At 54.1% G+C, this 23052-nt stretch overlaps 13 protein-coding genes across 13 annotated transcripts; 7 read left to right on the forward strand and 6 right to left on the reverse strand.

Annotated features, from left to right (window-relative positions):
• Positions 1-300: 300 nt before the first annotated feature.
• On the forward strand, positions 301-1182 carry HMPREF1541_07514 (uncharacterized protein; the record flags this gene model as incomplete). The annotated part of the gene is made up of 1 exon (XM_008721838.1): positions 301-1182. The coding sequence occupies one exon, from the start codon at positions 301-303 to the stop codon at positions 1180-1182; it is 882 nt and encodes a 293-aa protein (XP_008720060.1).
• A 1060-nt stretch (positions 1183-2242) lies between these two features.
• HMPREF1541_07515 (protein BMH1) lies at positions 2243-3194 on the reverse strand (the record flags this gene model as incomplete). Its single annotated transcript, XM_008721839.1, has 4 exons — positions 2243-2371; positions 2416-2728; positions 2778-3084; positions 3134-3194. 4 exons carry the CDS (start codon positions 3192-3194, stop codon positions 2243-2245), a joined length of 810 nt encoding a protein of 269 aa, XP_008720061.1.
• Positions 3195-4607: 1413 nt separating this feature from the next.
• HMPREF1541_07516 (uncharacterized protein) lies at positions 4608-5008 on the forward strand (the record flags this gene model as incomplete). The annotated part of the gene is made up of 3 exons (XM_008721840.1): positions 4608-4735; positions 4792-4857; positions 4909-5008. The coding sequence occupies 3 exons, from the start codon at positions 4608-4610 to the stop codon at positions 5006-5008; spliced, it is 294 nt and encodes a 97-aa protein (XP_008720062.1).
• Positions 5009-5302: 294 nt separating this feature from the next.
• Positions 5303-7324, reverse strand: HMPREF1541_07517 (uncharacterized protein; the record flags this gene model as incomplete). Its single annotated transcript, XM_008721841.1, has 2 exons — positions 5303-5500; positions 5552-7324. 2 exons carry the CDS (start codon positions 7322-7324, stop codon positions 5303-5305), a joined length of 1971 nt encoding a protein of 656 aa, XP_008720063.1.
• A 339-nt stretch (positions 7325-7663) lies between these two features.
• HMPREF1541_07518 (uncharacterized protein) lies at positions 7664-9377 on the forward strand (the record flags this gene model as incomplete). The annotated part of the gene is made up of 3 exons (XM_008721842.1): positions 7664-7751; positions 7802-8377; positions 8425-9377. The coding sequence occupies 3 exons, from the start codon at positions 7664-7666 to the stop codon at positions 9375-9377; spliced, it is 1617 nt and encodes a 538-aa protein (XP_008720064.1).
• Positions 9378-9753: 376 nt separating this feature from the next.
• On the forward strand, positions 9754-10637 carry HMPREF1541_07519 (uncharacterized protein; the record flags this gene model as incomplete). Its single annotated transcript, XM_008721843.1, has 2 exons — positions 9754-10341; positions 10368-10637. The coding sequence occupies 2 exons, from the start codon at positions 9754-9756 to the stop codon at positions 10635-10637; spliced, it is 858 nt and encodes a 285-aa protein (XP_008720065.1).
• Positions 10638-10936: 299 nt separating this feature from the next.
• HMPREF1541_07520 (uncharacterized protein) lies at positions 10937-12634 on the reverse strand (the record flags this gene model as incomplete). The annotated part of the gene is made up of 1 exon (XM_008721844.1): positions 10937-12634. The coding sequence occupies one exon, from the start codon at positions 12632-12634 to the stop codon at positions 10937-10939; it is 1698 nt and encodes a 565-aa protein (XP_008720066.1).
• A 507-nt stretch (positions 12635-13141) lies between these two features.
• On the forward strand, positions 13142-14265 carry HMPREF1541_07521 (uncharacterized protein; the record flags this gene model as incomplete). Its single annotated transcript, XM_008721845.1, has 2 exons — positions 13142-13205; positions 13250-14265. The coding sequence occupies 2 exons, from the start codon at positions 13142-13144 to the stop codon at positions 14263-14265; spliced, it is 1080 nt and encodes a 359-aa protein (XP_008720067.1).
• Positions 14266-15148: 883 nt separating this feature from the next.
• HMPREF1541_07522 (uncharacterized protein) lies at positions 15149-16057 on the reverse strand (the record flags this gene model as incomplete). Its single annotated transcript, XM_008721846.1, has 3 exons — positions 15149-15404; positions 15521-15956; positions 16009-16057. 3 exons carry the CDS (start codon positions 16055-16057, stop codon positions 15149-15151), a joined length of 741 nt encoding a protein of 246 aa, XP_008720068.1.
• Positions 16058-16707: 650 nt separating this feature from the next.
• HMPREF1541_07523 (uncharacterized protein) lies at positions 16708-18102 on the reverse strand (the record flags this gene model as incomplete). Its single annotated transcript, XM_008721847.1, has 1 exon — positions 16708-18102. The coding sequence occupies one exon, from the start codon at positions 18100-18102 to the stop codon at positions 16708-16710; it is 1395 nt and encodes a 464-aa protein (XP_008720069.1).
• A 1262-nt stretch (positions 18103-19364) lies between these two features.
• HMPREF1541_07524 (uncharacterized protein) lies at positions 19365-19987 on the forward strand (the record flags this gene model as incomplete). Its single annotated transcript, XM_008721848.1, has 2 exons — positions 19365-19873; positions 19933-19987. The coding sequence occupies 2 exons, from the start codon at positions 19365-19367 to the stop codon at positions 19985-19987; spliced, it is 564 nt and encodes a 187-aa protein (XP_008720070.1).
• A 258-nt stretch (positions 19988-20245) lies between these two features.
• Positions 20246-21709, reverse strand: HMPREF1541_07525 (uncharacterized protein; the record flags this gene model as incomplete). The annotated part of the gene is made up of 1 exon (XM_008721849.1): positions 20246-21709. The coding sequence occupies one exon, from the start codon at positions 21707-21709 to the stop codon at positions 20246-20248; it is 1464 nt and encodes a 487-aa protein (XP_008720071.1).
• Positions 21710-22099: 390 nt separating this feature from the next.
• On the forward strand, positions 22100-22788 carry HMPREF1541_07526 (uncharacterized protein; the record flags this gene model as incomplete). The annotated part of the gene is made up of 4 exons (XM_008721850.1): positions 22100-22126; positions 22172-22212; positions 22305-22579; positions 22628-22788. 4 exons carry the CDS (start codon positions 22100-22102, stop codon positions 22786-22788), a joined length of 504 nt encoding a protein of 167 aa, XP_008720072.1.
• Between the last annotated feature and the right edge of the window lie 264 nt (positions 22789-23052).

Raw genomic sequence — 23052 nt, forward strand, 5'->3', positions numbered from 1 at the left:
CATACACCTGTGCTCTATGCACCTTGTGGCATTGGGCCACCCTTTCAACACCTGGTCACTCATCCCTACGTTATCTTGGGAACTGATGGTCTGAGCGTCTGCAGCGACTGTGCCCGCCTACTTAGCATTCGTAGCTGCGATGGCACCAGCATCACGCGAGCTGTGCCCTGCGACTTCCACCGCACGCACCCAGACTTGCCATTTGCGTGCCGGACGCGTTTTGTACTCGCCAACCGACGGCCCGGCAGGTTGGGTCGGCTGAGAGACATCAAGGATGTAATTTGGAACCCAGAGACAAGGATGACGTTCTACTATCTGTCGAAAGACCTGGAACTTGGTCCACCACTTGCGGTGGTGACACTACAGACCACCGGTCCCGCCGCTGCGGTGATCGCTACCATGGTCCCTAACTCCAACTCCGACTCCGACACGGAGAGCAGCACGGACGAAAGCGCTTCCACCTCGTCAACAGACGGCTCGACCATTTCCGTCCCCGTGAGCGCCATTAAACCTTCTCCACCTGCTAGAAAGCCAACCGTATCATTCAGACACCTCTCCTTCCTCTCCGTACTACGCCAAGTCGACCCTCACGCTGCACACCCCCGCGCCAGCTACCGCCACCAATTTACCTGCCTCCACGGCGCACAGCCCAGCTACATCATACAGGGCCCCGGCCTGCAGGGACTCTACTACAAGCGCTGCGACGGCGCCTTCGTCAACGCACTGGGCGAACAACTCACCGTACCCAGCAACGTTCACTCCTCAGCCGACTCCTCCTCCAACACCATACAACCGCCCAAGCAAGAGCGAGTCACAGACTGCACAAATGCCGCGGTATCTCAGCCCAGCATCAACAGCACCGCCATCTTCGACACCTCCCTCGCCGCCTCGCCCGCCGAGATCGCCGAGCGCGCCTGGCGCCGCATCCACACAGACGCAGGCCCAGACGCTTGGCGTGAGGTGAAGGCGCTGAAGAAGCGGGCGCAGCGGGAGGAGCGACGCGAGGTACGCGAGGCTGCGAGAATGGAGAAGCGCGCCGAGAGGGAGAGGAGCAGACAGCAGCGGCGAGAAGATGAGGGTAATAATGAGGAGCACAGGACCAAACTGGGCCGTGCCGTGAAGGAGAAGGTCAGGGCGGTGGGGTCGAAGTGTCTGGAGAAGGTGGCGTTCTGGGGCGCTTGACATGAGCATCAGGACTGGGGTTGCGGGAACGACCGCCACGGGCCTGCCGACAAGGTAGGAGGGCTGTCTATGTAAGGTAAGGCACTACCAGACTGCTGATGGCATTGTGGATTGCTGGCTGGCTGGCTGGCCCACACTCCAAGCAAACCCTCTACACACAGTACGCAAAAACGGACGTAACGACACACAAAACCCAACGCAAGGTGGAACGGGCCTCGGGCTCATCAATGGATGACGGCGTCAGGTGGATTCGATGGATTGCGCCCGTTTTTTTTCTTTCACTCTTCGACTCTGTATCGTTTCATTCTGGATGGCAAAGGCAGAGGCAAAGGGCAAAGGGCAAAGGGGTTTCATGCGGGTTTGAACGAGGAAAAAACAGGAAACAATATCACGAACAACCAACTCGATAGTGAGTATTTGCTCGCGTGTTACCAATTGACGGCCGAAATGTGATATGGCTGGGTACCAGCGGCAGCGGCAGGCAGAGGTTCTCTCATCTCTGCCATTGAGCAGAGGAGTCAAGGTCGCCGCGGATGTGTAAGCCTCTTCTTCCTTATAAGGAGAGGGTACGGGTCGAAAAGATAGCACTATGATGATGACTTGATTTCTACAGCTACTTGCCTATCCTGCCAGATGTCCACAGCTGAGGGTGCGCTGCGCGTGGAAACCGGGCGCACTGCTTATCCGAGATTTGTACGCGAAGCTAGCGATATGTGCGAAGAGTAACGGAGCAGCGAGCTCACATTACAGAGCAAATGAAAATAATTGAATGAACAGTCGATGGTTTTTTATGGCTCTTCTCGGTCTAAGACTAAAGAGCAGGCCTTTGTCAAATGGTCTTGCACCATGCGATCGACCTGCTGTATCATCTGCGTGGGGTGGGTTGGGATATCAATCGTGTTGTTGGGGATTTTTGGTTGGCGGATCATTGCTGAAAGGAAAGGTCGGTGCATCTTCCTAATCTCATCACAGCTGCTGAAGCTCTCAGTCCTCCAAAAGTTGGTTCGGAATGATAACCGTTCGGTGACAAGGCTACAATTTTGCGACAGGTTTCAGATCTTTAAGCCTCCTTCTCACCCGCAGGCTCCGCGGTATCCTTCTCGGCAGCAGTAGTATCTTCCTTGGGCGCATCGGCGGCGGCAGCTCCGCTGCCCTCCTGAGGCTCGGCCTCTGACGAGGTCCAGAGAGTCTGCGATGGTCAGCAATGAACGGTTAGACATGAGTGGTACATACCAAATTATCTCTCAGCAATTGCATGATGAGAGTAGAATCCTTGTAGCTCTCCTCGCTCAGGGTGTCGAGCTCAGCAATGGCATCATCGAAAGCCTGCTTGGCGAGGTGGCAAGCTTGATCAGGGGAGTTGAGGATCTCATAGTAGAAGACGGAGAAGTTGAGAGCAAGACCCAGGCGGATCGGATGCGTAGGCGCGAGGTCGGTCTGCGCGATCTCGGTGGCGTTCTTGTAGGCCTCAAGGGACAGATCGGCGGAGCCCTTACGCTTCTCGGAGATGGCGAATTCAGCGAGGTACCGGTGGTAGTCACCCTTCCTGCGGGACTTGTTAGCCACGGCTCAGAGCTGACGGTGCTGCAACATACATCTTGTGGTAGAAGACCTTAGACTCGCCGGTCTGCGCCGATGGGATCAAGTGCTGGTCCAAGACCTCAAGGATGTCCTCGCAGATCTTTTGCAGCTCGGTCTCGATGGTTTGACGATACTCCTTGATAAGCTTAACCTGAGCCTCATTGCCCTTAGACTCCTCCTTTTGCTCAATTGAGGTAACGATTCTCCAAGAGGCACGACGGGCACCGATGACGTTCTTGTAGGCAACAGACAGAAGATTTCGTTCCTCGACAGAGAGTTCTTGGTCTGATGAGGCGACGACCTTCATGTTCTCGACCATCTCTACAAATTGATTAGCTTTCGTGAGCAAATGTGGGCGGCTGTTACTTACCTTCATAGCGCTCGGCCTGCTCAGCGAGCTTCGCCAGATAGACAGACTCTTCGACGCCCATTTTGCGTTGAGTTGATTCAAGAAAAGACAGTTGCTGTGAGAGATGAATGTTAGCGACGATTATGATGGCTACAGAGATTAAACAACAGAGACTTTGGGTTGCGCAGCGGAGGTGTCGGCGTTGAGGTAGAAGGTGGTCTTAGGAACGCTCAGGCCCATCTGTTGGACCTTGTCGGCGAGCTCTGACGTGCACATAGCGGGTAACTGACAGAGGCGAGGTGTTTTGTGTTGTGTTGCCAAATGAGGGGTTGACGTCAATGGCAGGGGCTGTCAGCGCAGACACAGGCGGCGTCGGCGACAAGTCGTTGTGATTCTACGGAACTCCACTGCGAAACGTCCATTGAGTGTGTCTTGTTAGGTGCGATGCGCAGTAGAGCCTGCCGGATGATGGTGGTCGAGCTGGTGCGCAGTGAAGGCGTGGCCTAGGGGAAGCGTGGGGCAGGAGCGCAGGCGCGAAAGACCCCTGCTAGGGAACAGGCGAGCAAGCAGCAGACAGTGCGACTTACCAACTGGGATAATGTTTGCCAAAGGTAAGAGACAAGCTGTAAAATGCTCGACTCTTCAGGATAGAGGTATGGGAAGTGAAAGAAAAGAATGCGGAGGGTGTGGTGTGCGGTGTTTGTTGAGAGGATTGAACGGGTAGGAGGGCTCGGGCAAGACTCAAGAGAGGGAAGAGGAGTGAGTCGGAGTGGATTGTGTGGTGAAAGACCTCAGCCCGCAGATGCAGATCCAATGATTTAATTTGCCTGTGGCGTGTCCCTTTGGCCGCGTACAACCAATTAAAGGCACCCTTGGACACGCTTCACTGGCGGCCCAAAATGACCCAGCTGGCGTCTGCTTTTAATTATACCTGTTTCACTTCCACCGCCTTCGAAAGCTGGCTGCCCAGTACCTGCGCGACGTAAAGGCGGAGTCGCTCGGGGTACGTCCATACTGTGGCTGCTACCCGGACACCTGGCCCCTTCAACCCGCCCATCTTGATCATGAAATCATTCATTCCAGCCGCCAGACTGGAGCACAGGGGGGATGTGCCAGCGGTCCGGGATGCGAAGCCTCATCGTTTCACATTATGACCTGTATGGCTGCTGCAGCCGACGCAGCCCCCTTCCCCTTGCTTCTCGCATCTGCTTCCCGGTGAGCCTCATCTTAGAACTGCGGCGGCTGTTAGGCGGGCACATGCAAGGCTCGAGCCCGGAAGCTCCATCTGGCATGCAAGATTCTAGATTGGCCATGAGTAAGCGCACTAAGACCACGCAATACGGTGGATTCTGCAGTCGTTCCGTTTCAAATCACGTGGCCAGTCCGCCGTAGTGAAGCCCGCCTATCCCCGACGTCATTCGTTCCTTCGTAGCTGCTGTTGTTGCTGCACCGTAACCACACTTCGTCCGACCAATATACTTCTATCACCAGTAAGATGATGCGCACCCAAGTTGTCAAGCTCGCCAGAGCTACTCCCTCCGTCCGCCGCTCCTTCGCTTCCTCCGCACTTCGTGCCGCCGAAGGCGATACTGGTGGCATGCGGTCCGGTGGCTCTCGATCAGGGTATGTCACCCTATTACCCTACTTGCTGAGCTATCCCGTACTGATCTTTGACGTAGAGACGCCTTCAGCAAACGTGAAGCCGCGGAGGAGGGCAGATGGATCAAGCAGAAAGAGAAGGAAGCGTAAGTGGGCTCTCTCTTACAACAAGCTTTGCACTCACCACAAGGAAACAGCCTCGAGAAGCTCAAGGAGAAGTTGAAGATGCAACGCACCCACCTAGATGAGCTCGAAAATCACATCAAAGAGTTGGAGAAGCAGAGTGGAGGCGAATAGTCGGCGGGTCGAGAGTATATTGTTCTGCAACAAGCATTTCTCGACGCTCAACACACTCCGCTGGAGGCATAGGGTAGCTGCTCTTGCTGGTTGTCAGATTGTACAGTGCTACTCTGAGTTACAGCTACTATTCAATCAACTTCTCTGCTTTCCGCTTAGAAGCTCATGGAGCCTCGCCATCCAGCTTGGAAGCACCGTTGCGTCCAATTCTTCGCTATTTTAGGTCCTCATTTGCCCTTGAGCCCATGCCAATGCTGATCTGCATCATGATCATACACGAAGTACCGTAGAGCTCTATCTGCGACCCATATAGCTCCGGTAGAAGTCGTCCACAGCGCCTACTCCCTCGTTGCCATTACTTCCGTTCAAGTATCCAATTCCGCGAGCCGCCTTCTGTGCCTCAGCAACCTTGGCTTGCAGGGTTGATGCACCTTGATCGATGGCTTGCAATTGATTGAGATGGTTGTTGAGAATCTTGACGATCTGCGTGATCTGTTGGGGTGTCAGTGCCATACGGTGAGAAAGGAAGTTGAAAATGCTTACAGGTTCATCGGCCTTGCCAGTTTTGCTCAGGCTGGCGTTGGCGGCATTGACCTCTTCCACCATCGACTCAAGATCAGAGCCCATGTCGTCCAGGCGCTCCGAGAGCTTCTCAGCAAGCTTGTAAGTTTTCTCGCGTTCCTGGTCAGGTCCGCCAAGCTCGGTCGGATTGGAGCCCTCCTTGGCCAGCATTTCATCAACATCGGTTTCGTACTTTGACAGCCAGGCCTCCAACTCAGCTTGCTGGTTCTCCACCGCAGTGAGCTGCATCTCAACGCTCATCGTCTGCTTCTCACAAGTCCGGGTCTTGACGTAGAGTTTGTCAATCTTCGAGCTATTGTCCACGATCTTTTGGTCCCACCGCGCCAAAGTGTCAGCATGTGCCTTGAATTCTTTAGTGTATTTTGTCAAGTCGGTTGCCCATCTCGTAAGAATCTCGTCCATAGTCTTGTTCTTCAGCCGGGACTGCGAAGGAGGCGCAGGTCCAGATGTCGATGCTGCGGCACCCGCGGGTGCTGTAGTCCCAGCTGCGCCTGTCGTGGACGTTGTATTGTTGCCGAAGTTGAATCCAGATGCAGGCGTGTTGGCAGGACCTGAGGCGGGAGCCGTTGCTGTCTTGGATGCTCCAAAGCTAAAAGCTGGAGCCGATGTCGCAGGTGCAGTAGAGGTTGTTGTGGCTGTCGTAGCTGCTGAAGTAGTTGCGGCGGGCGTGGTGCCGAAGAGCGAAAGGGTCGGGGCAGCTGAAGATGAAGCTGGAGCTGGAGTTGCTCCAAACAATCCTCCCTTTGGCGCTTCGGCACTGGTCGAAGGTGCCGAGGACTGCGCAGACGCTGGCTGACCGAATGAGAAGGCTGGCTTCGGGGTTGAATCTGAAGGCGGCGTGGTGCCGCCTGGTGCCTGGAAAGAGAAGGCCGGCTTAGCTGCAGCATCACTGCTGGACGTTGCTGCTGGCTTTGCGAAGAGACCGCCGCCAGAAGGCTGCGAGGGTGCAGGTTGTGATTGCTGCGGCTGACTTGTTGCTGGCTTCTGGCCAAAGAGGTTCGGCGTGCTTGCACCGCTCGACGGCGTTGACCCAAGGAGGTTTCCTGGAGGTGCTCCACTGCTGGGGGTGGGCTGGCTGAAGAGATTGCTTTGCCCAGGAGCAGTTGGATTACTAGAGGAGGGCTGTGCCGGTTTAGCAGCACCAAAGCTGAACGAAGGGATAGTCGCAGGCGCTGCAGCAGAAGACGCAGCAGGTTGGGTGCTGAATAGGCCACCGCCAGAGGGAGCAGGCGTCGTGGTGCCCGATGAGCTAGTCGACGCTGGACCGGTATTGCCAAAGCTAAATAGACTGGGTTTGGAGGCATTGCCAGCTGCATTCCCACCACTTAGAAAGCTGCCGCCTGTGCTGGCACCCAATCCTGCAGAAGATGGTGGAGGGCCAGCTGGGGTAGTCGAGAGGTTGCCACCAAAAGGGTTACTGGCAGCTGGGGTGGTAGATCCAGCACCGGAAGAGTTGGGAGGTTTCGCAGGCGTGCCAGGTGCACCGAAGCTGAATGTGGGCGTCGACGAGGCCGTTGCATCTGATTTAGCGCCAAACGAGAAACCACTTGATCCTGATGGGTTCTGCGCCCCGAAGAGGCCTCCGCCTGATGCATTATTGTTCGACCCACTGCCTCCGGCATTGGCATTGCCAAAAAGGCTTCCTCCGCTATTACCAGAGCCTGATGCAGATCCGAAGATATTGCCAGTATTCGCGCCTGATGATGCGGGAGTGCCGCCGAAGCTGAACGACATGGCGTTTGATCGAGTGTTGTGCCGGGTGTTGGCAAGAGGGAGTTATCAGCGTCGCTGCATATGGCAGGAGTTCACAACAGTGCGCAGGCGCAAACAGGAATGCAAGGACGCGGTGGACAGTGTAAGGTGCGCGATGTACCGGTGTAAAAGAGGATGTTACAGTGACAAGCGATCGCAGGCGCGCTGGGTCAAAGTTACCCAACGCGCTTGAAAAATACAAGTCTATACCCAATTTGGCTGCGAGGCTGCTTGCCCGTAACCACCTCACTTCTCTCCTTTTGCCGCATACTGTCCAACGACCGGCGACTTAACTCGGGACAGCACCAATATTACAGAGCAATGTCTCGACCTCGCGGTGGGTCCAGTCCTCGCCTTGAGCTTCCGCGAAAGAGCGTAGAACTTGAAGATCCCGGGGCTTCACATCTCCGTACGCTGGACGTACAGCCATATTGGAAACAGCACTGACTCGAAATGCAGAATCATCCGACGAAGAGTACTTCTCAGACGCTTCCGAAGGCAGACGCCGCGCCTCAAGGCCCCAAACTCCAGCTTCTCCCATCCCAAAGACAAGAGTAGAGCGTGTCGACGATGACCCTGCGTATGGAGAGGTGCCGGGCACCCCTGCTTATGACAAGAGGACTCAGGACGCAGTGCCAGACGAGGTGGAGGTGGTTCCTGAAGGCCGCCTAAGCAAACGCTCGAGCCAGTATCTTGAAGCACCCACAACCCCGGGAGGGTCAGTCATCCCACGAACGGTGGTGGAAAAGATCGATCCATCCTCTTCTAGCTACGGTGATGAGCCTGGTACAACCGGCTACAAGCACCGTAAGATGGATTCTATTCCAGATTTGGTGTTGAAGGCACCCGAATCTGGGATTTCCCGTCAAGAAGATACCGGTCGACCTTCCAGTTCTTCCTCGACACGAATTCCTGAGACGATCATTACACGAGTCGACAGCGAGCCAGCTTACGGCGAGGTCGACGGCACTGCAGCCAAACAGCGACGACAGCAAGACGCTGCTCCAGATACCATGGAGATCAAGCATGATACAGGTATGGAAGATCTCTTGGTTGTTCAGAAGGACTATTGACCTGATCAGAGTCTATGGGTGACAGTCAATTAGAATCCCACCGTGCTACCACACAGTCGAATACCGACGACGACAGTGATGATGACGACGTTGACGACTTCGGAGACGACTTCGATGAATTTGAGGAAGGAGCCCAAGCAGGGGCTGATGATGATTTTGACGATTTCGATGACGACTTTCAGCAACCACATTTACAAGCTCCTCAACCTGAGCCATCACCTTCTTTACCTCGCCATGTCCATCCATTGATAGATTTCGATGCGCTATCAGACCTCCCCGATCTCCTCGCTGCCACTGAGCAACATCTTGACGCCCTCTTCCCCTACACAACAGCAGAAAGTCTCAATGCCTTACCTAAACCTTCTCCCATCGACAACACATCTCCGATATTCCCATCAGACAGATCTCGTTCGTTATGGAAACAGCTTGTAACGCCACCTCCCCTACAGCCTCCAAATTGGACACAATCACGTATAAGGAGGCTTTTTCTCGTTAGCCTCGGTGTTCCGGTTGATCTAGATGAAATTCTACCGCCTTCGAAGCAGAAAAAACTCGTGCTTCCTGATATCAATCTTGAACCTTCGCGAAAATCGGAATCCGACAAGAACCTGGGGTCTGTTGCACGCTTGAAGCAGCAGGCCACAAACGACTCCACAGCCTCGCTTGATAGCAACCAGTCTGGGAAAGAAGGCAAATCTAGTCGCAGTCGACGACCGAAAGGCCCTGCGCCTCCACCGGATCTGGATCTGGTAGCTGTCAAGCGGCTTTGTGCCACCACGGATGAGAAAATTGATGGTCTAACCGATGACGAGCTCAAAGCCCATGTCAAGCAGCTGGAAACTACGACAGAAAAAACCTCGGAGCTCCTAGAATACTGGCTACGTCGCAGAGATGGTCTTCGGAAAGAAAAAGAGGCTTTCGAGGGTGTGATCGAAAACTTGATCAGGCATATGAGGAAGTAAACGCAACCATTCTTGAATACCCTGACATATTCCGTTGTAAACTCAGTTGTAGATGGACGGTGACCATGGCCGCGGCGCTGGCTAGCAACGCATTCAGAGGCAGCAGCGAATCACTGTGATCGCGGAAAGGCAGCCTCGCCTACGGATTTAAAATCCGAGCGGCAACCTTGGCGAAGGCGGTCGTTGTATGCGCAAGCGCATTGAACTTCACTTCAAACCACGAGACACAATACCGTCGCCTTTCCTGTCGATTCAAGAAATAGCTACCGGGCACTGCGCTAGTCGACTCCGCTCGTTTGCATCTCGACACAGCTTCCCTCTCTGCCATTTTCACGCGACGCTCAACTCAGAGGCCTACGCCTCACCATCCACCAGCATGCCCTCCGCAATCTCTCAGTCGTCCTCCCTCGACGCCATACTATCCTCCCTTCAACACTCGCTCCGATCCAGTGACGCCTCCACCACTCAGTCGCAGCTCTCCAAAGCCAAGCTCGCCCTCCTGCAGCAGAATGCCCTAATACCCTCGCCGCAAACATCCACCGCAACCCTCACTACCGCGCGCTCGATCCTCGAGACCGGTGCCCTGCTCTCGATCCGCTTGAAAGACCCGCAATCTTTTGTCCGCTACTACTCGCAGCTACAGCCATTCTACGACTACCCAGAGCTGCAACGACCCCCATCAAAAGACCGCTCGCAGATCACAGGCCTCTATCTCCTCCTGCTGCTGAGCCAGGGCGATTACGCGGGCTTCCACACGTTGCTCGAGACATTGATCGTGGCGGAAAGCGGCAATGGCGGGAAGAGCGTCGAGGACGACCAGTTCATTCGCTATCCCATCGAACTGGAGAGGAGTCTGATGGAGGGAAGCTACGATCAAGTGTGGCGGAAGACGAACGGCCGTGACGTACCGAGCGAGGAGTTTGCGTTGTTCTCTGAGGCACGTCCACCATTTTCATTACACGCAGTAACCTCTTACTGACCTCTTTGCAGATTCTCATCAATACCATTCGCCTCGAGATTGCGTCTTGTGCCGCCCGCTCGTACCCTTCGTTACCGATCGCCTCGGCGAAGAACCTGTTGTTCCTGGACTCGGAGGGCGCGGTAGCCGAGTTCGCGCACGAGCAGGGCTGGAGTCTGGAGGAGGGCAGGATATACTTCCCCAGCCTGGAGGATGCGAAGAAGGCCGAGGAGGGAGACAAGGAGCGAGAGATCATGAGCAATGTTGTCGGCTACGCGAGGGAGTTAGAGAGCATTGTGTAAGATTACCACTTAAATGCGACGAGACCCATAGAGCATTCGTGGGAGGTGTCAGGCGCTCATACAAGGTCAAGATGGTCAGCACGGCAGGTCAGGTCTGCAATTAGCATCCGTTAGCGCCTCGATCAGAACAGCAAATGGGTATGTTTGTCCATTTGCTTTGACCTCTTCTCTCCTATGCAAATATCGCAGCATCGGTCGAACTTCTATGCACCTCTCCGAATGCCCCAAGATAACGCGTGAGACCTTTGGATGTCCCAAACCCGCCCTGTTGGTAGGCAAGATCTCACATCGTTGGCGATTCAATACCTCTCCAGAAACTCCTGCAACTCGATGCCCTCCTTGCGCTTCTCGTCTCTCCAAACCCAGGTACAGATCTTGCGGTCATAGAAGCTGATGCTCAAGCATGTGTACCGTCCCACACTCCGCTCCCACTGCTCCTTCTCCCATGCCGTTCTCACCTCACCTCTCAACTCTTCACTCCATGACTTCCAGCTGGGCCGTGTTTCCTTTGACTGATCCGCCCACGCCACATCCACGCCCACCTGTCTGACCAAGCGCTTTAGTCTCAATTCTTCGAGGTGCTCGTGCAGGTGTCCGTCACCCTCATCACGCGCCGCTACGCCTTCCAAGTTGTACTTGCTCTGTGGCCACTCTTTTCGGGCGTCCGCGCCGTAGACGACGCTGTTGTGCGCATCGGGCTTTAGCCTTGCTAGCACGGTCATGCTCCAGTTCTCTCCCTCCTCTGTTGGGAAGGGTGTGTGGACCAGGCGCACGATTTGTACAGAGGCGTGCATGGTAGCGACCAGGAGAATGTAATGCGTTTCGTGGGGTGGGAGGGGGCGTTTTTTGCCATTGCTGTTGATCTTCTGTGCAGATTCAGTGGTGTTATCAGGGTTGAGGGCCATTTCAGGCGGGATCGGCTGCAATGGGATGATGTAGTTATCCATCAGCTTGATGCGCCAGACACCACCCAACAGGTGAGCCTCAGCAATGGGTTGGAGGGGCTGCCGCCGGAAGGTGTGTGGGCTGAGGGTGAAGAGGCGGAGATGCTCATCATAGGAGCCAGTCAAGATGAGGATTGGAGGTGGTGCGGGATCATTTGTAAGTGGTGGTGGTAGTGGGTGGATTGCAGTAACGCCGCCAGTGTGAGTCTTGCTATCCGTCCAGAGCGCCTGGGGTGAAGTTTGATTGTGCTCTTCGGCATGCGTTGTTGTGTCAAACTGGACCATGGCGGCGATGAGCTTGCTGTCGTCACCACCGGATAGAAGAAGGCTGGTCTGCGAGGTAACCGTGGAGGAGATGGGGATAGTGATAACCGTCCAGGCTTCTTCGGTGTGCCAGTGCACACTCTCGCGGGAGAAAGAGATGGGACCGGGCTTATGTGCCAGACGGGGATCAAAGGTGGAGCGCACCCCTGGAAGCTTCACTTTGACGGTTATGATCTCACCAGTAGATAGAGAAACGACCATGTGCGTCGTGATGGTGTTTGTGTATTTCTTGGGGTTACCGCACTCTTCGTACATGTCCAGCCAGCGAAATTGCGTGCACAGAACCAACAGTCCATCTTCGTCCCTTGATGCAACCTCTATAGATCCCAGAGAGAGGAGTTCGGTGAGAATCCGACGAGACAGAATATCAGCACGCTTGACGAAGCGAAAGAAGTGTATTGTCATGTCGCTCAAAGCGACGCCGAGCAAGGTACCGTCAAGAGGATGAAAGTGGATGTCGAGAATTGCAGCTGGTAGTTTCCTCTTAGCCAGCTTGGGAGTTTGCTGACCTGGAAAAGCTGGTCGCCATGTGGGAGAGACCAAGTTTACATAGATCGAGCCTTGTCGGAATTGGCCTGGAAAGATTTGACGTTCAGTAGCTTTTACCAGCTGGTAGGTGCCTGTAATCATCAGGTCCGGATGGACAGGGCATATTGTGATGACATCGGGGTCATACTCTGAGGACCTGGTATGCCATTCGTTGATCTGCTTTGGGTTCCATCGAGGCATGTCGGAGGAGAGTGGCGGTAGCTCAATTGTGGTGACCATGTCAGGCAGGCAGAGATCATATGAACTGCGTGTATGGCTGGGGATATTTTGTGTCACGTGTTCAGACTTACAGAATTGCTGTTGGCTTCAGCCTGCTGAATCTGTTTGTTTGCAGTCCTGACAGAATGCACTCTGGCCCTACAGCAAAAAATTTATTTGTTACAACTGATCCTGCTCAGAACATAGAACCATGAAGATTGTCCCTGTCATGATCAAAGAGCCTAGGAGGTTGCCATAATCAGCGATGTTGACAAAGTTTGTATGGACGAAGCCTTGAGGTTGCCTCGTGGGAGAGCAGGAAGTTCGCCGGAGTCTTGGCGTGCTGCCTCGCGCCTTCCTTGTTTTGCGAGCCGCCCGACCACCTCATTTCGCCTGAACAATACCTGGTATCCAACCTGTCTATATAATGTAAGTCGAACTCGCGCAGCTCTCCGCAGCGGGTATCGTTGTGAGGAGAAAACAATCGCCATGCCCAGGTCTGGTCTCATCTCCTTTCCCGATGATCTCCTAAGCGACGACTCCAGCTTCTACGGTAGGTTTCACTTGCCGTCTGCCTTATTTGTACCAATATCTCAGGTGACGAGGACACAAAGACTCAATATGAGGAAGAGCTAAAGCCATTCAATCCGCGCGATTTCTGGGACATCTACGAGACGAGCTATCAATGCTCCATTATCCAGGCCAAAGCGGCGGAAGCGTCCGTGCCCCCAACGACGCGCAAGCGCGAAGACGCCGAGGACGAAGAAGTATCGCTGAAGCCTAACAAGAAGAAAGTGAAGAAGGAAGCAGACAATGACAATAATGTTGGATCCAAGTCTGCAACATCTTCATCATCCGCGGCACAATCCGCGACCAATGCCTTCCACAACGCTTGGGAGGCTCGGCCAGGCGGGAAGAAGACAGCAGAGTCCATATCCTCCTTCCTGACTCGCCTGCCGCCGTCCCGTACCACCTCCTCGGATATGGGTGACTCGTGGATCTGGTGTGCAAACCCCTACCGCACAAAGCACGACACCGAGACAGGCACAGATGCTGATACGGGTGGCTTTACGCAAGCTGGCCACCACCTCTTGGAAAAATTCATGGAGCGCCGTCAGCAACTCGAAGAGCAAAATCCGGACAAGGTTCCTGGAGCTATCACCCGGATGTTAGGACCCGACAAGCAGAAGCTGGAAAAAGACATTGCTGAGCTGGCACAGAAGCATCGTCTGACGAGCGGCAAGTGGATGCTTTTCCCGTCTGACCACGATGTAGACCGTGTCTGGGGAGTTGTAGCCGAAGCGACCTGGAATGGCAGGCTCGGAACGGGGTCAAAAGTGGCACCAACGAACAGTGGACAGAATGAGCATCTTGTGTGTATCTATACGCAAGATTCTACCGATATGAATGATGTCAAGTCGGTGCTGGCCGAGATGAGGCGACTGGGTCTCGTGCAAGACGGACAGATCGCAAAGACCGTGTATTACAAGTGCGATGCGTACACGTATCTGGAGCTGACCAGCGGCAATGAGTTCAAGATCAAAGCCAGCATGTACAACAGCCGCGACATGTTCAAGGAAGTGGCCAAGGAGAGGAGCAGGAATAAAAGGTGATTATGGGTCGACCAGTGCGTCGTTTAGAATGGGGTCGTGCTATGGGTATCAAATTGTCAATACGAGAAGACCCTGCGTACACAGACGGCGCGGATAGAAGACGTCTCTCTGTTTCTATCCGAGTCTATCAAAAGAACCTGAGCGGGCTTCTATCAAATCATATTCTATCGCCCACCTGTAGAGCGTCCGTCTGCCTGAAGTCTCCAGAGATACAGGATGCTTATCCACTCGGGGCCTCAAGTCGTCCTTGCCATTCCCTCTCTACTTTATTCTTTCGCTGCTCGTCGGCGTTTCACAATAGGCTTCTCGAGCTCCCCCTCAAAATACGTCTCCTATGGACCTGGACAATGACGAACCGACAAGACTATTCCAGGAATACTGGAATGTATTGTAGCGAGCCAGAAATGCGTGGAAAGGGCCGCCACCGCCACCACCAAGGCTGACACGACACGCGGCGCTTCATGTATACATACGGCATTACAACTTGTGGTGCGGGTAGGCTGCTGCTGCTGATGATGATGATGGTGATGATGCGGCTGGAGATGGTCCAGTCAGTTCTTTAAGGAGGAAAGTACAGACAGCCTCAAAGATAGATAAGCAGAAAGCAAAGGAGAAAGGAAAGACAGAGCCGACAGAATGGGCGACACGAATGTCGTCTTGGTATCTTGCTGTCTCGCTCTCGAACTCCGTTCGTAGTGAAATGAGATACCCAAGCGTGATGCCCAATGTGTCTTGGTCTATGTATGCACGCAGAGAGACTTCCGGAGAGACTTCCTGCATCGCTTCGTATCTCGTTGGGCGTTATGTGCAAAGGGGGATCATGAGCCCTATCGTCTTGCCGAACAAAGACTCCGAAACTCATGCCATTCGCAAAAGGGAGTGATCACTTCTTCCCTTTGCCCTTCTTGGCCGCACTCGGCCCTAATGCGGCTTCTCGCTTCCTCGCCTCGCGGTCAAGCCGCTCCTTGTTGGCCGCCTGCTGCTCTTCCTTTTCTTCGGCCTCTGCCTTCTTTCGCTCGGCGGCCGCCTCGCGCTGCTCTCGGATGAGCCTCAAGCGGGCGAGATCTGCTCTGGCCTCGTCCGTTTTACCCTCGGCATGGAGCTTTTGGTAACGTTCACGTGCTGCTTGTGCGGCTATGCTGTAGAATGAGTCAGTCAGATCTTGAGCAGAGTGATAGGTTTGGGCCAGCGCTGCAGTTTCCAACTCATGGCCGAGGCCTCTGTAATTCTCGGGGTGATGGCAAAATCAACTTACGCTTCGCGTTCACGCCGTGACAGGTTCTCGCCCGCCTTAGCCTTCTTAGGCTCTTCGGTCGCCGCTGGCATAGGCGCACGGGCTTGGTTGCGGGCCTTAGCGGTATGGTTCGGATTGGCGGGCATGTCCTCATCATCAGACTCCTCCTCAGAAGAGTCTGTGGGCAAGTCACCAGGCTCGGCGACCTTCTTGTTCTTCCTCGCGATAGCAGCAGCCTTCCTCTGACGAGCCTGCTCTCGTCGTTGCTCACGTGTCAATTCTTCCTGGCCTGGCTTGGCCGCTGGACCTTCACCGCCCGAGGACTCCTCGCTGGATTCTTCCTCGGACGACGACTCTTCTTCGGACTCGGCGATCCTGTCGGCGGGGTCGCGCCACATGCCCATGGGGTTGCCATCTGAGTCGAGTGGTTGAAGGTCGCGCGAAAATTTCTTGCCGCCTGCAGTCCCGTTAGTGACGAGGACAATATACTGCAGAGAATCAGAGCATACCTCCCCGCTTCGCCTTATTGAACTTTCCTCCTCGGCCTCTGCCAGACATCTTGTGGAAAGTTGGTTGTGTCTTTTGCGGAAGTGGACAAAGATCGAGGATCCGAAAACCGCGGCGTGGTTTACGTGGGAGTGGCGAAGGGCACCGGAATGACTGATGAAGACAGTAGAGAATATCGGATCAGACTGCAATTTTAGATTGTTAGTCAAAAGTCGCCTTCAGGCAGCAAAAGTAGGTCACGGTACCGCCGCAAGCGTGGGGCGTGACAATGGCTTCCTTTGACAAGACTGGCCGGAAAAGTGACGTCGGCGGGGCAAGACTTACTATACTGATGCCTCACTTGTTGTTCAGGCAAGAGAGTCCGGAAGGCGGTGAGAGGGTAGGGGTCAGGGCGCATGAGACGGAAGAAGTGTGCATTCGACAACACATCAATTCTGAGACTAATTCTTCGGAGGGGTGTTGTATTCGCGCCGAGCCCCGCCCCGCCCCGCCATACAAATGGACTCTCGGGGGCAACTCAAGTCGCCTTCTTTCTTCATACTGGTCTCTGGATATCTTCCTGGGCACTGCCTTGATGTGCTCGACCGGCTCGAACCCTGAGACTTGGTTGTGTCGTGTGCAATGAGAATGAATACTTGGGAAGTAGGATATAAATGCTCAGTATTGAATGATTCGAGCAACGCACGCTTGAACGCTTCAGTCTACAATTTTGCTTTCAGATCTGTCCCAACCGTTGCCCATCTAGCAGCGATTTGACAGCAGACTGCCAGGGCCATGGTCAAACCGCCAAATATTTGTAGCCCGAGATAGCTACCATCCATCCTTTCCACGAGTGCTCCTGCGATAGGGGGGCCGATGAGGACCGCAAAGCCGACGACCGTAAAGCCCATACCACTTCTCACCCCCATCTTCTTCGGATCGTCCGTAAGGCTAGTCAACACGACCGGGAACAGCGCCTGGATGCCGGCGTTGGCCACTCCTTGGACCACAGCCCACGCCCACAAGCTGGAAATCTCGTGTACGGCTATCCACGAAAACATGACGATTCCTGTGGCAATCGTGTAGGGTATGATCAGATTGAGCGGCCCACTGAACTTCTCAGCGATGAAGTTTGGTAGCACACGAGCAACGAGACCGACTCCATTCATGGTCAGGAGCAGTTGAATACTGGTGGACTGATCGGCCCCAAGGACGTCCCTGGCAAAGCTTCCGATGTAGTAGAAGCCAATATAGAGCCCGACAAACGCGAAGAAACTGCCGGCGAGATAGAGTGTGTACGGCGCCTCTTTCAAGGCGACCCATTCGACCAGCGGACCCGATTGCCTTGGTGGTATGCGTGGCTTGAACAGCAGGCCCGCGATGATAGCCAAGGCAGTTTGAATGAAGAAGATGGTGCGTATTGTCCAGCCAAAGCCGTTCTTCGGTAGCATCTGCTCGGCCACAGCGGGGAACACCAGACCGCCAGCACTGCTGCCGCATACGACCAGAGCTAGGGCCATCGAGCGCTTCGCATGTGAGAAGTACGAGGCCGCAATCGCCAAGCTCGGGACGAAAGCGAGGCCTGCTCCAAGACCGATGACCAGTGAGTGGCACACCAGAACCTGCCAGTACGTGTTGCAGAAGCTCAGTGCAAGCAGGCCAATGCAGTAGATGGCGGACCCGGTCCAGAAAGTCAGATGAAAGTAGCCCGCATCTGTTGCCCTCCCAGAGAAGGTGCCGATGGCGAACACCAGGAAGACGTGCAACGACCCTATCCAAGATACTGCCGATGGCTCTCCGATATCCATGACGTTGACATAGTAGGTTTGAAAGACGCCAAAGGTGTTAGCATAGCCCCAAGTGTTGAAGTTCACGAGACATGCCATGAAGGCCATCAACCACGCTTGGACACCTCCATCTGGCGGGGGTGTCAGAGGGATGGAGTCGGCGGTGCGGAAGCGAGAAAGCACACGTCTTGTCACGACGCTGGCGTTTGAGCCACGAGTTGCAGTTCTGACTACCTGCTTCTCAGGATCTTGAGCTGGATACGCATGCTGCCGAGCAGGAGCAGTCTCGACGTCTGTAGCCGTCACAGATCTGGCTAATGATGAGTCCATGGTGTTCAGTCGTTGAAATGGGTGCGAGGCCCTGGTGCCTGCGATATGGCGGGTCAACCTGGTGGATCTTGATGTTCTCCAACAACCGTTTGGCCCATTTGATGTCCGCGTGGTAGTGAGTGGATTGAGCGGAAACAGTGTTGGGGCACGCTAATCAGCAGCTGGGCTGAACTAAGTAGTAAGTCTGCTTCGCTCCCTTGGATAAGAATTCAACGATCGCGTAGGAATATATCCGTGAGAAGATCTCTGGCTGGGGTCCAGAGTAGAATGCCATCCGTGAAGAAAAATGCATCTCTCCGCACGGAGGCTCAACGCTAAGACGATCAGCGCCAATTAGAACCCACTATTTGCCGCATTTGCGAGATTTTGGGGGCTCTGATTGGGTGTTGGGTTGTAATGGAGAGAACAGCGACCTCGGATCTGCAACGGAGACGCCCTTTCGCACCGCCAGCAGCGTCTGTTTTGCAAGGGCGGTCAGCCACGATTGCAGGTCATCTTTTCGGTACATCAATATCGTAGAAGACTTTTGTCAGTCATCCTGTAGATTGGCTGAGTAGGGATGACGTCGAGTGCCCGATAACAGGTGTCGCTGCAGCTAGTGCAGACGTGGTAATGGGTGGCCAAACTGTTGGTGGCCAGGTCGAACTCTGGATAGAGATGTACTGTGCTGGTGTTGGTTGTAGAAAGGACGAAATAGTTCCTCAAAGTAAATGTACGGACGTGGTGTTCCGAGACCAGGCGGTACAAGAACCTGGTCGTGTGCCCTGCCGATCTCTGAACGGCTAGGCACTCTTGTCATTCAACAGGACAAACCCCTTGATAGAAACTCGTTGGTATTGGTTCGACGCCTTGTCAAGGCGGCCCAGGTCTAACAGAGGTACCCGCAGACTCGACCTCCTAGGCTGTGGCGAAAGAAACCGCGGTTGGCTCGCCTAGCGGGACTTTCGCCTATTTCAGTTCTTCCGCCCAGATGCCCCTCCTCTGTTGACTCGCAGCTGGCCGACTACTGCAGGACCCGTCAGAGGGCCACATGCCACCTTAGGTGGGTGTTCTCTCAGAGGGACCCTAACGGCAACGGAACTTTCTCCTGCATCACATGGTGGGCTTTGAGGATTCCGATTTATCATTCCTAATGATGCAATTCTCGTTGCGGTTGATGACTTCCATTTCTCGTTACGAGGCCCTATGACGCCGCAAAGCCGCCACGCTGTTCCAGTCTTTTTCAATACTCTGCGCTCTCCTGATAGCAGGGCGTGGCAAGGATGCCCGAGCGGAACCGTTATCAAAACAGACGACAGGATCCCGACGAAGACGTAGACTACGAGAGCGACGAGTCCGATCTCGTCCACATCCAATGCTGGATTCCGTCGGCCAACATTGATTTGACCGCGCTCGCCACATATCTCAGAGAATATGTGGACAATACTGCGACCATTAAGCCGTCGCAAAGTCCAGCCGATGCGACTAAGGCTGGCTACACCATTAGCGCGAGGAAAACACTCAGTGTCGCCGAATGCCGCGACATTATTGAAGACTCCCGCGCCTGGGAGAAGGAACGACAATCGCGCGAATATCGTCGGGAGCCGTATTCATACAGCGAGTCTGACGCCTGGGAAGATAGGAGGAACAAGGGCGCGACTGTATCGGAAACGAAGCCCCGAAGACGACGTCGTCGATCGCCCAGTGCGGCCACAAGTGCCCCATCGCGGCATGCCGGCATCAACGAGCAACGACCAGATGAGCGCGAGGCTTCACCCGACACGTCTCGCGGGTCCAACCAGCGACAACAACCATCCACAACAAACGTGGCTGACTCGCGGCATCAGATAGGTGTCCCGGAGAAGCCGCAGTGCTCTCTGAGCACCACGAAGCCGGCAACCAGTAACATGGCGAAAGCAGTAGCCAAAGATAGACATCGCGGTTGACTGCGTGCTGCTCGAGACTCGACAATGTGCACATCGATGAACGGGTGATAGTTTCTTCGCCCCGCGAAAGACTGCCTTCGAGCGTGTAGTTCAGATTTCAATCGCTGTCTCGTTGCATCAGTGGGTTTCTAGCATAGCGATTGGCGTACAACAGTGCATAGTGCGAGTCGATTAATAAGATACGCGGTATTGCGTGTCCCACACTGTCTCAAGCTTCATCATCTCCGTCTCTCCGAAAGAAATGCTCGGACTTGGTCTAGACGGCTCACGAAGAACATCCTCTTCTTGTCAGATTTCCAGACGAGAACGCCGATCTCGTCTGCATATCGCACGGCTGCCCGATACTCGTCGTCTTTGTCAAAGTCTCGCATCATGAATCCGACTGTGGCTGTCATACGCTCTCGTTCAATCTCCCACAGGTGGATCTGGTCCAAAATGGTCGGCGGCACGACAGGCACAGTTCTGCCTCCATCCATGTTGCGGGCTCTCATTATAGCTTGTTCCGCCTGTGCTCTCTTGCGCATCTGCGGATGTGCGTGAGACGACAGGTAGGAGATAATTTGTTCAGCTGTGATGCCTCTATGGATAGCCCTCTGGATGGAACCTTTCGTCATCTTGCCCGTGACAAGGTTGGCATGGCGCGATCGAAGCCGAACGAACTGACCAAGGAGCGCGATTTGGAGTGGTGAATTAGTGTATGCATAGACGCGGTAATTCGTCTCGATGATGATGAATCCTTGACCGGGAGCCGAAGACGATAACGAAGAACCTAAGGTAGCATTGGTCGCTGAGATTGTGTTGGAAGAATCAGACGTCAAGGTCGTGGCCAGACGAGTGGGATAGAAATAAGCTGCCCGGTTTCCATCACTGTACCTGGGCATATAGACGATGCCGGACGATTGAAGATCATCGAGGCATTTTTGCTGGGTTTCGTCCAAAGTAGTTGTGGAATAAGCCTCTCCCAGCTCAAGTGATGAGACGTGCAGCAGGAACGACAGCACATCGATGGTGTCCAACTGGAACTGCTCGGCAGTGTCTGCGTATAAGAACAATAATGACCATATTTGAGTGTTGAGGTCCTGCAGAACGAAGGAGAAGCCCTCCTTGGTGATGTCAGGAGTGACTTTTGAGCCTGCTACCAATCCCCCGAACCTCAAAAGTTCGATGATCTGCGGCGACGGTCGATTCAAAGGTTCAGAACTTTCGATGGGGTTCTCCGAGGAGCTAACCATGTATCCCAATATTCCTTCCCACTGGCGGCGGGCATAATCATCGAGGAAGTCAATGGTCACGCGTTCGCTTCGGGGAACATTGGTGATGTCGCCAAAAGAGTACCCTTTGTCGACTCCAGTAAGAGCGCTTCGGAGTGATTTAGCAAAGTCCGGAGTCAGCGTGTAACCACGACCTGAGCTTGACCTGACTTCTTTGAAGATATGGTATCTCGAGAGTAGATCGATGGCACTTTCACACTCCTTTCGGCTGTCGTCTTTAACCATCAACTCAAAGTGTTTGAGAGGGAGAGGCGAGGGCATATAAAGCATAGCCATAACAAAGGACTTCGCTAGGTGAGACAGTCGTTTCCTGAAAATGGCGAGGGCGGCTGCCGGGCTTCGATACAGCCGGTAGAATTGGGTTCCTGGCAGAGTCTCCAGAAACTCCCACGACTGCAGACCTTCCGCCATTTCCAAGTTCTAGTCGAGGAAGCGCACCCCGAGCGGACTGTCTGACGTGCTGGATTGATGGATCGAGAATGATGGCACCAAAGAAGCAGGGATAGAGTGGACAGGCAGATACAAGGTGAAGTTGATCAGTGGGTCAAGCTCGGAGTTTAGTTCCTTTAAATCCTTGGCGGACTTGCACATCAAGCAGGAACCGGCTTGCTTGTTCTCCTATCTGGCAGCATCTTGATTACCCTACTCTTGCCCGTTGCTACTCACAGGGGCTGTAAGAACCTCGTCTCGTGCCAGAGAAATACAGCTTCTCCCTGTCTCGCGGTCGTTGGTCGTCGTGAGTTTTGCTCCGAAGCCTGATCCGATCGCTGAACCCAAGCTACTGCACGTACCGGCCAGGAGATGGCCGCGTTGAAGTTCGTGCGCTCGGTATGGAAGCCTGAAGCAAGCTCATTCAGGTGCTGACCATGGCAGGTATGGGATTCATTCCTGGCAACGTCTGGAGTGGAACCGAGGTAAGTTTCTGACTGGATATCCTGTATCACGAGCTCACTCTTTGTTCACAGGTTGATCAGCGGTGTAAGTGCACTACTGTGATCTGCTGAAGACGACGGTGGCTGATGATATCAACCCAGATGCGAATCACGGCAGCAGTGCCGGGCAAAGTCAACTTCGAGCTCCCTATTGAGAAGCAGCATACCAATAGGCTTGGCATATTACATGGGGCTACGTTAGCAGCGATGGTCGACACAAGCGGATCTCTCGCACTCGCATCGCGAGGACTGTATTCCACTGGCGTCTCAACCGATATCAATGTCACATATCTCAATTCAGGCGGGAAACTCGGCGATCTTATCAGGGGCGAGGTTGTTTGTGATAAATGTAAGGCTATTTTGTTCCCCGGTCGTTGTCTCACTGACACGTAGATAGTTGGCAAGACGTTGGCTTTCACCTCTGTGAAGTTCATCAACAAGGATAACGAGATTGTCGCACGTGGCAGTCATACCAAATATGTCTCTTTTGCCTGGAAGGACGAGAAGAATATCACCAGCGAACTGCAGCCCGAAGTACCGGAATCCAAGGTAGCCTAGACTTAGAACATAACTTTGATATGTCAAGGACTTTGTACAATCAACACATACTCGGAAAATGAATTCCCGAGGCCTCCGCAGTTCAAAATAGGCAGATGGCAAGGCCGCATGACGTAGATGGCAGCCACAGTGTGGTCTTCCTCTTCAGGCTAAGGAGGCACCGTAGCATGAAATCGGCCATGTCGGAAGTGGGTGATAACAAGATGCCGAAGCCGCTCTGTCTATCCAGTTGATAAGCTGGAGACCGTTACCAAGGAACCAGGA

The sequence above is a fragment of the Cyphellophora europaea genome (genome assembly GCF_000365145.1).
Source record: "Cyphellophora europaea CBS 101466 unplaced genomic scaffold supercont1.7, whole genome shotgun sequence".
Classification (NCBI taxonomy): domain Eukaryota; kingdom Fungi; phylum Ascomycota; class Eurotiomycetes; order Chaetothyriales; family Cyphellophoraceae; genus Cyphellophora; species Cyphellophora europaea.